Source organism: Cynara cardunculus, unplaced genomic scaffold (genome assembly GCF_001531365.2).
Source record: "Cynara cardunculus var. scolymus isolate 2C unplaced genomic scaffold, CcrdV1 Un_Scaffold_863, whole genome shotgun sequence".
Taxonomy (NCBI): Eukaryota; Viridiplantae; Streptophyta; class Magnoliopsida; order Asterales; family Asteraceae; genus Cynara; species Cynara cardunculus.
Genome location: NW_020200634.1, coordinates 98,300 through 110,002, shown reverse-complemented (window position 1 = coordinate 110,002; position 11,703 = coordinate 98,300). Strand labels below are relative to the sequence as shown.

The 11,703-nt window shown below is 36.3% G+C and overlaps 2 protein-coding genes across 2 annotated transcripts; one reads left to right on the top strand and one right to left on the bottom strand.

The window, feature by feature from the left end:
* The first annotated feature begins 789 nt into the window (after nucleotides 1-789).
* Nucleotides 790-8,495, top strand: LOC112502066 (ABC transporter B family member 28). Its single transcript, XM_025105885.1, has 17 exons — nucleotides 790-1,162; nucleotides 1,515-1,702; nucleotides 2,606-2,629; nucleotides 3,427-3,528; nucleotides 4,201-4,291; nucleotides 4,923-5,023; nucleotides 5,195-5,245; nucleotides 5,329-5,457; nucleotides 5,676-5,738; nucleotides 5,815-6,094; nucleotides 6,509-6,657; nucleotides 6,740-6,829; nucleotides 7,110-7,244; nucleotides 7,325-7,381; nucleotides 7,465-7,521; nucleotides 7,869-8,155; nucleotides 8,285-8,495. Exons 1-16 carry the CDS (start codon nucleotides 790-792, stop codon nucleotides 8,103-8,105), a joined length of 2,127 nt encoding a protein of 708 aa, XP_024961653.1. The 3' UTR covers nucleotides 8,106-8,155; nucleotides 8,285-8,495.
* On the bottom strand, nucleotides 8,489-10,157 carry LOC112502065. Its single transcript, XM_025105884.1, has 2 exons — nucleotides 9,652-10,157; nucleotides 8,489-8,939 (listed from the first exon to the last, which is right to left on the bottom strand). Exons 1-2 carry the CDS (start codon nucleotides 10,102-10,104, stop codon nucleotides 8,667-8,669), a joined length of 726 nt encoding a protein of 241 aa, XP_024961652.1. The 5' UTR covers nucleotides 10,105-10,157; the 3' UTR covers nucleotides 8,489-8,666.
* Nucleotides 10,158-11,703: the final 1,546 nt, after the last annotated feature.

Here is an 11,703-nt window from a genome sequence, read left to right as displayed (position 1 = left end):
CAATTTGATCTGATTTTGATATAAAAGTCAGTGCATGTAGCAATATCTTCACCAATTCATAATATATATTTTAATATTTGTATACATATATCTAATCGACTTAACTAAGGGTTGAGTTCAGGTGAAAAAACAAGTTATAGTGAGAAGCGTAAGGATCTTCATCTATGGATCGATCCTAATTGAGCGTCAACATTAATGAGGTGCACCAGATCAATTCTCTTCTAAGCACAATTCATGCACGGACATGAAATTAAAACTGATCAACGATTCATATCTCTTCTTACGTTTTCATTATAACTTCTCTTGTTAAACCCAAGTTATATATTTATTTTTTAGTTAGATATTTTTAAACTGAATTGAATTGAAAAACCAAAAATGTAAGCAAACCATTATTTATTAAAAGATTAATTAAATTATAACATGATAACTAAATAAAAAATATAAGATTAAAAGGGAACTTCAAAATCTTAAATTTAAACATAGCAACTAGGGTTGTTTGGGATTGCTTATTTGAAATAATTTATATTTTTCTATAAAAGTATTTATCAAATTATTATAAGTCAGAGGAGTATAATTTTTTTAAAAACTTTTTATTACCAATTTGATACTATTATAAATTATTTATCCAAACTATCAAAAATATTTATTATCAATGTCAAATCGAAATAGATCAGATGTTTTTATAGGTAAGTAACGCCCCTAAACAAAATTAAAAAGGCATATATATATATATAGGAGTGAATAGAACTGGACCAATCTGAGGTCTTTACTGTCTCACACCACACAACCATGGCAGCTCTCCCTCTCCTCCTCCCTCATTCCCTCCACCACCGCCGGCAACTTCCTAACCACCGTAATGTTTTTCCTACTCTTTCATCGCCGCAACTCCTCCGTCTTCATCCAACTCTAACCTGCAAGAAACGGAGTTTCACCACTACAGGCGCAGGTTACATAACAGGTCCGGCCTCTGATGCAATCATCGCCGCCGATGATCCGAAGATAGAGGAAGTTGATACTGGTCCGGAACCGGTACAACGTTTTAATGCCATAAGCTTGGGGCTATTATTGAGGCTTCTATCCCGCCATAAACTGAGAGTTGCTGCTTCGATCGTTAGTCTCGTATGCTGCACCACTTGTACTCTTTCAATGCCTATATTATCCGGTAAATGAGATTTCAACTTAATTACTTATTTTCAGTTGTCACGTTCTTCCCATTGAGTTTTCCACCCTTAAAGATAAACTTAGTTCGTTAATTATTGGCACTGAATGTATTCCTCTGTTCCACAAATCCATTTCAAATGACGAAGCTTTACTTCACCTCATGATATTGAAGCTGATTTTGCTCCAATTTTGGGATCACTTTCGAACGAGTGGAATTGAATGATGCCTAGGGTATTGGAAAAAGTGCTCAAATGACCATTTGTTTGGTCTAATTAACGTAATAAATGCTCTATCCATGATCTAAAATAATTACATTGGGTACTCTTAATGACCATTTGTTGAGGTACTTGTAGGGAGGTTCTTCGAGGTGCTAATAGGTGCAAGATCGGAGCCTTTATGGCAGCTTCTCAGCAAGGTCGGAGTTCTATATACCCTGGAGCCAATCTTCACAGTTATTTTTGTTGTAAATATGAACACCATATGGGAGAAGGTTATGTCAAGCTTAAGAGCTCAAATATTTGGCAGCGTATTGATTCACAAGGTAATATCATTCGTTTATATCTTACTGTTGTATTTTACTTGCACTTTTAGGCCATCCATAGTAGTTTGTACTTGGACCTGATTGCTCTTGTAGTTTAATAAGATGATGCAAAACATGGTGATTGCTTTATATCCATATTTAGTTACACATTTTATTGAAATCAAGGATAGGCTAGTGCGAGGCTTTTGCCTGGGTCGGACAATTGAAGGATCCGAGTCATCCAACTTATTTTTCCTTACCTAACACCAAAGGGGATGTCCCCGGAGTTTCAACCCATGATGCAAAGGTTCTTGTTGATATATGTTCTTTTGTGCCACATTGCACCCTTGGCCCAACATTCCACAAGTGCACTTATGTGCTTGGTTATTTTTGGAGGTTAGGCTGGGTCGGGGACCTTGCAGCACACAGATCCTGCCTATCATACACAAACGGTTAATAATTTTCATATATAAGCATGCTTGTTTTTAACGAGCTTATGGGGTTTATCAAGTCAAGGTCAATACTTATTATTGAACAGCCAGGTCAATGCTAAGAATTTGCAACAATCCATTGGGGCCAAAACAATATGTGCATTGATGATACATGAAAGCCTATCATTGGTTTTGATCAACAAAACTCCATATTCCTAACTTTTTAATAATAACGTAACTACTAACTACTACGTTTACCTGTTTTATTAAGTCTATATACAACACTTTTCATTAAGGCTTGCTGTTCCAGTACACAAATTGTGACATCTTACCATTTCTGTCCCTCACAAAGGGTGTTTTCTGGCTAACTAGTCACATCCTCATCTACAAGCGTAGCTTTAAGCCTTTAATCTTGAAACCTCTAGTTGCATCTAAATTCTTTATCATAGAGATATCTCTTGCCAAGGTTTAATACTTTTATCTATTTCTGCAGGTGGAATTTTTTGACAAATATAAGGTATGCAAACACATCTTACATTGTACTCCCATATTATGAAATACAAGCTGATGAATTTATTTGTCCCCATAAATTATTATTTAATTTTGTTTGTGATTTCTTCAAGCATACGGGATGTGACAAACTCCCTACTTAACTTCTTGGTTTCCTCATTAGGACTACACAAAAGCACTCGAACAAATTCCTAGAATCATTAACCTCATGAAATGATTGAGTTCAACTAACTACATGTAATTACCTCAAAAACTCTAATTCAAACTATAGAAAATAAGGCTTTATATAATAGCCTTTACAAACTGAAAAGTAGAAGATGAAAGACAGAAGAAGAAGGAAGTTCTACAGACCAGGACTTTATTAGCATAATAAAGAAAGACTTATTAAGACAATATGGCTAACTGACCCAACACTACACGTCATGAAGCTACCTCTCTGACATCATTATTAGCTTCCTAAGCCCAAAGAAATAACTGAAACCATGGTGACAAGTTATTAGTAGCTGATTACTAGAGACTTATAAGGAGACTTACTATTCATTTCACAACCGATATGGGATGGAATGTCACAAGGTCCCTCTTCTGTAAACGTAACATACGCTTTCTACTCACAACACAATTGGACCATGGTCATCAAGTTTTGACTTTGCATTCACATTTATATCATCTCTCTTTTTTTACTTGCTGTATCATTTTCATCACTATTAGGTCTATACAATATGATTTTAAATAAACTGGCTGTGTTTTTTTATGCAAATGGCAATCACGACTACTAACTCAGCATTTGTCTTCTGCTCCTGATAGGTTGGCGAACTCACTGCTTTGTTGACATCTGATTTGGGTTCGTTTAAAAACATTGTGAGTGAGAACATTTCAAGGGATCGTGGTTTCAGGGCACTAACTGAGGCAAGCTACTCTACACTAAGCAAAAGTGAGCTTATGCTTATTTCTATTCTTCTTTCTCAATGAGAAAAGTGAGACTTATAATAAAAGAAAACAAGCTTTAATAAACAAGTACTGCCTTCTTTGATGTGCTTTTTAATTACTTGCTTCCAAACTTTGTGGTAATCTTCCTTGTTTTGATCATTGCATTTGCTTTTGTTAAAATGAGTTGATAAAGGTTTGAGAAGTTAAAGGAACACATATATGATACTCCTTAAAGGGTGACATGTGCACCAAAACTCCTTGGTTTGTGAGGGTTGGGAAGTGAAGGAACAAATGCAAAGAGTTTGTCACCATGACTTGAACTGAAGTCATATAGGAGTAACCTTACGCATCGTTCCAAGGATTACCCCTACAATAAGCACTCTTAGAATAAGAAAAACAGTTTAAGTTTGACTTCCATTAGTAAATTGCACCACTTTTCACCCATTAAATTAATGAAAATATTTATTTATTCATGAAAAACAATTCATAACTTCATACGACCTGGTGGCATTTGCAAAAAATTTGGTGCTAAAACGGTTAAACAATTCATATTAATTTTGTATATCCATGTTGTATATTGTATGATATATTTGTAATACAATCTTAATAAGATGTCCTTCTAACTTTCTACGACTTTTGTCTTCTTTGCAGGTTATTGGGACAATGTGCTTGCTGTTTGTGCTTGCCCCCCAACTTGCACCAATTCTGGGTGTACTTATGCTTGCAGTATCTAGTTTAGTGGGTAAGCATTAGTTGCTTCTTTACCTTAACTTTCGTTAATAATTCGAGGCCTTTTTTCTTCATGATGGAAATGTGATGAAGGCATATTATTCCCTCAGTCCCCATGAATATTACTGCTATATTTGACTGGGATCATATTTTATAAAAGTTTTAACCATAGTAAAATGTCCAAAATGCCCTTCAATATGAAAATAAAGAAATCTCTTGGACCAAAAATGAAAGCATCAAAGATGATGAACAACAAAAAGGTAATGAAGCATGGCATTTAATCAGAAACGGGAACTTTACAATTTCATGGGATACCCCAAACAAAAAATTGTTGCAATTTTCATGGGACGGAGGGTGCTAGTGTTTTTGCGTTATCTTGTTTCCATACCAACATTCTTGGAATTGTGAAATTCCACTGAATCAATCATCAAGGCACTTCATTTATATATTGAGGTCTTAAGTTTATGCTGTGTTGTGTTACATTCTATTATGCAAACACCGTCTTTTTGGTGTTACACCTTGTAGATTAACAGGTGCTATTTTTCTTTTTTGAGTGGCCATCAAATGCTTGTTGAGGATTCCATGCAATTTCCAGCTGTCTTCATTTTCTACTTGCTACTGACCGCTATATATGTGTATCTCAGCTGTATACAAGAGATCAACTGTGAAGGTGTTCAAAGCCTATGGGTCGACCCAAGCTTCAATAGCTGATTGTGTAACTGAAACTTTTTCTGCAATCCGTACGGTGAGTTTTTAATTTATTTCTGAACTCTTGGTCTTTGTATCTTTCTGACTTCGTGGATGGATGGTGGAGTGCGCCCACAATTTTGATTTAACAAGTTTGCTAAAGTTGTGATAAAAGAACCTAGAAGGTAAAGTTCTTACTGCAATGGATGATATTTATTGATGCATGCAGGTAAGATCATTTGGTGGAGAAAAACGTCAAATGTTAACATTTGGTAACCAGGTTAGATAATTCGTATCCGTGGATGTCCAGATCGGCCCATTATATCTGCAACCATCTGATGTCTAGTTTATTGTTTTGAGTAGGTTCTTGCTTATCAGAGCAGTGGGATCAAGCTTGGATTTTTTAAGTCTATCAATGAATCAATAACTAGAGTTGCAGTATATGTATCTTTGCTGGCCTTGTATATTCTTGGAGGAAGCAAAGTTCAGGCGGTAAGCAGTGCATCTCTTTCTGTGTATATCTTATCTGACTACTGTGGTGCAAGATAGCATCTTTCTGAAATCTCGTGATGATGACATGATACTCCTTGGCAGTTGACGTCATGAGTGATTCAGATCTGATTGTCCATCCTTGTTAATGATTTGCTTTGACATTTTCATTGCTTAAGGTCACACAAATATTGTCTGTCAAATAAATTCTTCCTTACCAGGGTGAGCTCTCTGTGGGAACTGTTGCTTCTTTTATCGGATACACTTTCACTTTAACATTCGCTGTGAGTACTTTTATTTGGTTTCTTTCCTTTGGCCAGTTTATTCTTTCATTGCCAGCTGATAGTACATGTCTATTAGGTTCAAGGACTGGTTAACACAGTAGGGGATCTGAGGGGAGCTTTTGCTGCTACAGAGAGAATTAACTCCGTCTTATCTGAGTCAGAAGTTGATCAAGCGCTAGCTCATGGTTTAGAAAAAGACATCAGGCAAGAAGTAGGGATGGATGATAGCTTAAAAATGTTTTTCATCAGTGACCCCAATGATAAAAGGCGATCTCAGAACATGAGGTACATGTCATCTTTAACAGCAGCCAGCAGTGTTCGTAGTCTTGCACAATCTGGTGATATATGTCTTGAAGGTATCTACATAATGGTCTCATTTCAGATGTTAAACTTTGAAACTAAGATCCTACGTGCTTCTTCTACAGCTAGTTATCTTAGATGTTCCGCTGCATGTTTTCTCATTTCCCTACTTGCTTTGAAATGCAGCATTAGATACCATGAGTTCTTTGCAGGCTACGTGGAGGTTCTTTTCAGTATGAAAACACTCTAATCCACTTTCTTTCTTTACAATTAAACTGTTCTGTTGATGTGGATTGTAAACTCGATGAGGGAATCATTCTTGAATATCTTGTAGTATTTGTTGTTCTTGTCCTGCAGCCCAATCAAAAGGGTGCCACTAGCTAAGTCCAAGTCTTAAAAGTTTGTATAAGCAAGAAGAGTTTCAGTCCTGTGTTTTATTGCTAGCAACTTACTCTTCCGTTGTTCTTCAGGCGTGCACTTCTCGTATCCCTTGAGGTCTGATGTAGAGGTCCTTAGTGGTCTTGATTTGACACTAAAATATGGAAGTGTTACTGCTCTGGTGGGCTCAAGTGGAGCTGGAAAGAGTACCATTGTACAGCTTTTGGCACGGTTTTATGAGGCAAGTATCTATGAATTATTTTTACTACCATTGGTGAAGATTGATCTCTATAGATTAGTCACCAAGTCTCCTATTTTTGCAGCCTACACAAGGTAGGATAACAGTTGCAGGAGAGGATTTGAGAACATTTGATAAAAGTGAATGGGCCCGGGTAGTCTCCATAGTCAATCAAGTATGCTCTTCAACTTCTAAATATCAAATTACACACATTATTGTCAATTTTTGCATATTCAACCAAGGCAAGGTTCAATAGACTAGCAAGGCTGCAATAACTCCTGAACGAGATTTTGCATATGTGACCAACACACAAGCATGTACATGTTATGTTAATTCTGACCACAAAGGTCTTAATAGATAATGCTACTCAAAACTTGGCTTGTTAGTTCACGGTTCATACTCATTTAACCAAATATATCTTTGATATTCTGATGTGCAAAGACAAATTTTGGCAGGAACCTGTTCTTTTCTCCGTCTCTGTGGGAGAAAACATTGCATATGGGCTCCCGGATGAAAATGTATCAAGGGATGATGTTATAGCGGCAGCCAAAGCTGCCAATGCTCATGATTTTATAGTATCACTCCCAGAGGTTTGTCCTCTGAGATATTCACCTAGCATTTCATGCTATGATCTTTTTCCTGATGTTTGTATCATCTTATTTAATGGAAGGGTTATGATACACTTGTTGGTGAAAGAGGAGGTTTGCTAAGTGGGGGTCAAAGGCAGGTAAATTTTATATATGAATATGTGAGTATGAATGTGCACAACGTACAAATCTACCTGTGCTGAACCTTTACACCAACTTGCAGAGAGTTGCTATTGCTAGAGCCCTGCTCAAGAATGCTCCTATCTTGATACTCGACGAGGTATGCTGTCAGTGTTCAACTAGATAGAGTTCCTTATCTGTCATACAATCTATCTAGGTTGGAATGAATGGCAGTGATTGTGTGGTATGAAGAAAGAATATTTGTCACAATAGGTTATTTCCTAAATTGCTCAGTGACGTATTTATACAACCATCTTATGCGTCAAGGCTAGTTGTTTGGCTGAAGAACTAGCTAAAGAACTAATCACATTTGGCAAAAACTAGCTCATAGTATCATTAATAAAATAGTAATCCAATGCCATTAAAAAACATTAATAACCCCTTAGTTCACAAGAGAATGTTGGAATGAAACAAGTGACCTCATGTTCATGTTGGTTTTCATTTCAGGCCACCAGTGCTTTAGATACAGTCAGCGAGCGCTTAGTCCAGGATGCTCTTAACCATCTAATGAAGGGAAGGACAACATTGGTGATTGCTCACAGATTGAGTACAGTTCAAAATGCAGATCAAATTGCTCTGTGTTCCGAGGGGAAAATTGCAGAGCTGGGCTCTCACTCCGAGTTATTGGCAAGGAAGGGCCAATACGCCTCTCTTGTTGGCACACAAAGGCTTGCATTCGAGTGAGAAACAGTAGCAGGCTATCTTTACTTGGTGTAAACCATGTATAACACATTGTAAGTGTGAGTTGTGAAGCTTTTTGGTATTATATTTTGTTAATTTTAGGTCGCAGCATAGGCAGTAGAAAAGAAAAGAAGTAGGAAGCCAATGTTTGCAGTACGTTTGACATAATTTCCTTCATGCAGCTACTTGCTTTCCCACGGTTCAAGATTCCAAGAGGTTTGGGGATATGCTGATAGAGAACATGCAAAGCTTCAATAGTGAAGGATAATAACAAAAATACAAATGTCAACTGTAAGTACTAGCTTGCGTGATATTGTACATCAACAGATGCTATGACAACATTGAATAGTTGTGCCATGAAGAAGCATAATTTGAAAATATTGATATTGAACTTTATGTTGTTTTAGCTTTTAGGAATGCTGACAATAAATACAATCAGTCCAGGTGCTTATATTTGTAATCTGTATAGATGCAGAAATGAAGAAAGAAAAGTGTATATGGTAAGACTGTTAAATAAACGAAACCTATAATGAATTCCTAAACGAATATAATCCTTATGGTTTCTTAATCCTTGGAGAAGGTGATTGTAGCATTTAAGATAGCAAGACATTCGGTTGGAAGATCGAGGAAAGAATTCATTAGGAAATCATCAATCTGCTCAACAGTTGCCACCCCAACTAGCCTGCACTTCCCTTGTTCATCCAGTCTCTTTCCATTTCCACTCCTTAGAGTCCCTTTTGATTCCTCTGATGTTAATAGTGTCTCCACCAACAATGGTGGAGCTTTGTATATACTCCCCACTGAAAACCAGAATTTGGCCTTGAACTTAAGATCAACCTACATTAACAGCAACACTCTAGTTCTAGTTATAGTTCTAGAAATGAAACAAATTAACAAAAGGTCATCGAATTCATGCCTACTCCAAACACAAAGCTACAGAAAAACATCAAATCTAACATCTAGAAGTATACTGCAACTGTTCATCCTTCCTAGGATAACAATGGATCAGTTGTCAGCATGCATCTTTAGGAACAGGGTGAGTTATCACTACAACAGAATCGGTTTTACAGGACGCCAAAATGTCAATGTTGTAATAAACTGTTTTATAGGACTAAATGATTATGTGCCCTATGCAAAAGTGTTCAATAGGATGTTAGAACGAATTTTGGGCATCCTAACAAGTTTTTAACGACACTTAAAATAAAATGTTGTATTAGTTTTTCTATAGGATGCTTGAAAAATGTCTTATGAATACATTTTTTATAGGATACTCGTTTTTACAAAACACTTTTTCAAATAATGTCACAAAAAGACTAAATAGGACATATTATTTCAAATCGTCTTAAAAAACTTGTTGGACGTCCAAAAACATCCTATCAACTTATAATAACACATTTACATAAGACATACAATTGTTTGGTTCTGTAAAACAATTAGTTTAGACATTTTGGCTTCATATGAAGCCGATCTTGTTGAGAGTTTTCATCTTCTTGTTTCAATGTGAAAAGTAGGAATTAATGGAACAGTTATGGAACAGATGAAACTGTACCTTGCCAGATTCTAGGTTGATGATCCCTCTAAAGATCTCCGGAACAATCTCAATTTTGAGGAAAGGTGGCAGTGGCAAGCCCAGGAACTTGGTTGTTGCAGTGGTCAATGAGGGGATATAAAGGGTATTTACGTCAAAGTCAACCGAGGTTTCACCATTAAAGTCTACCCCTGTCATCTTTTTCCCCATGCCACTACCCTTTCCCCCATGAGCATTATATTCGAAATCCGGATATCTGGCTATACCAAGCTTGCAAGCTTCTAAAGTCTTGAATCTAACATTATATACATCTGGACTTACTAAAGTTGACATGGAAATGGATGGTTGTTGATCTTGGCTGTTGTGTGCCATGGTTGTAGCTTGGAGCTTTGGTAGAATATGAGAAAATGGTGGTTTGGTTATGGGGATTCTGAATAGGATTTGAGGATGTGATGACTGAATTTGGAACCCCATTTGGAGGGTAGATTTGAATGTTGAAATTATGAATGGAATGCCAAGAGAAAAGTGCTTCTAATATTTTGGGAAATTGATGTGGGAAATTTTGTGGTTGTGATGCTTCCATCAACCCCATCTTTTTTCAGCCTGCCAAATGAACCTTATCTCCAATATAGTTTTAGAAATTTAAACATTGAATTAGAATCCAAATTTCAACTTCAATTTGCTTTGCTTAGGGGTGATTTCGCAGTTGCTGAATGGTTTGGTGCAGAATAATTAAGTGGTCAGAATGATTAAAAGACTCTTATGATATAGTGTAAAATAAAATATAATTGTTTACAATGAAATTAGGACGCTGAATGGTTAAGGGAGGACCAATATACAAAATCATTCAGGGGGTTTCTAGAACCATTAAGAGGATGACTTTTATTTTGCCAAACAAGATTCACATCTTAACGATTCATAAGCTGTCTCTTAAGGGTGCGTTTAGTATGCAGACTACATGGGACATGACGAGACAAAAAAAATAGTTTCATGTTTGGCATGCCATGGACAAAAAAAACATGGGACAAAGTGGGACTATTTTTAATTTTAGCGGGACAAATCTTGATATTTCTTGTTCCACCAAAAAAGGTGGAACAACATGGGACTAAAGTTAAAATGACAATATTTTGATTGATTTGTTGTCATTTTACAATCATTATATGATATAAAATAACATTGAACAACATTTAGGGGTAATATGGTCATTTTAATAGTTTTGTCCCGTCCTGTCCTAGTCGTAACAACATAGGACAGACAATTAGTCTTTTCCCGTCCCTTCCCGTCCCGTATGTGTACTAAACACTACTTAATGGAACTATTAAAAAGTAAAATCCCTAAATTTTCAACATTTAAATTGTTATTTTAATATCTTATTGGGCATTTATTTAATTAAAATAAAAATGCTCCTTGGTCCAACAACCAATCACAGCCTGGTTGGACGCTCAAGAGTCCAGCCAGAGGCATTCATCTTTGGACTGGGTTGGTCCATCTTGACACGTTCACAACTGAGTAAACAATATTCTTAATTTTTTTATTAACTTGAATATCCAACCCGTTATGCGAGTCGACTAATACCAGGACGACCACCTATTTTGTAGATAGTCCGGAGTCACCGCATTTGAACCTTCGTGGCCACAAGGGCATTTTTATTCTTCCTTGGATTTGAACCTAAGACCTCCTGGTACTTTTAATCTTTAGAGTCAAGCTCAAACCAATCAGGTAACACTCTTGTGGTTAATTTTTTTAGTAGGATTAGAATTGGTTTATAGTTTTGGATTGGTTTTATTAGAATCAGTGTATTGTTTTTTTAATTAATTAATATTTTCTTAGTATAAATAGTTTTGTAATCTTAATGTTTTGGACACCTTTTCAATTAATAAATTTTAGCGATTCTTAAGTTTCTCAACTTTGGGTTTTATCCTATTTTCGTTATGCATGACTTGGTATCAGAGCTCTGCTTAGTATCCTGATGGCTAACAATGGGGAAAAAATATCAAGACAACGGTGGTGAACATAGTCTTGAAAACATGTAGAAGGTTGTGGAAGAAATCGCCAATGGATTCACTCGACTCA

Coding starts and splice junctions, on each gene's coding strand:
- LOC112502066 (XM_025105885.1), top strand. CDS start 790: ATGGCAGCTCTCCCTCTCCTCCTCCCTCATTCCCTCCACCACCGCCGG. Junction 3,529..4,200: donor GTTTCAGGGCACTAACTGAG/GCAAGCTACTCT, acceptor TCTTCTTTGCAG/GTTATTGGGACAATGTGCTT. Junction 5,246..5,328: donor TGTTAACATTTGGTAACCAG/GTTAGATAATTC, acceptor TGTTTTGAGTAG/GTTCTTGCTTATCAGAGCAG.
- LOC112502065 (XM_025105884.1), bottom strand. CDS start 10,104: ATGGGGTTCCAAATTCAGTCATCACATCCTCAAATCCTATTCAGAATC. Junction 8,940..9,651: donor TCAACCTAGAATCTGGCAAG/GTACAGTTTCAT, acceptor CTGTTAATGTAG/GTTGATCTTAAGTTCAAGGC.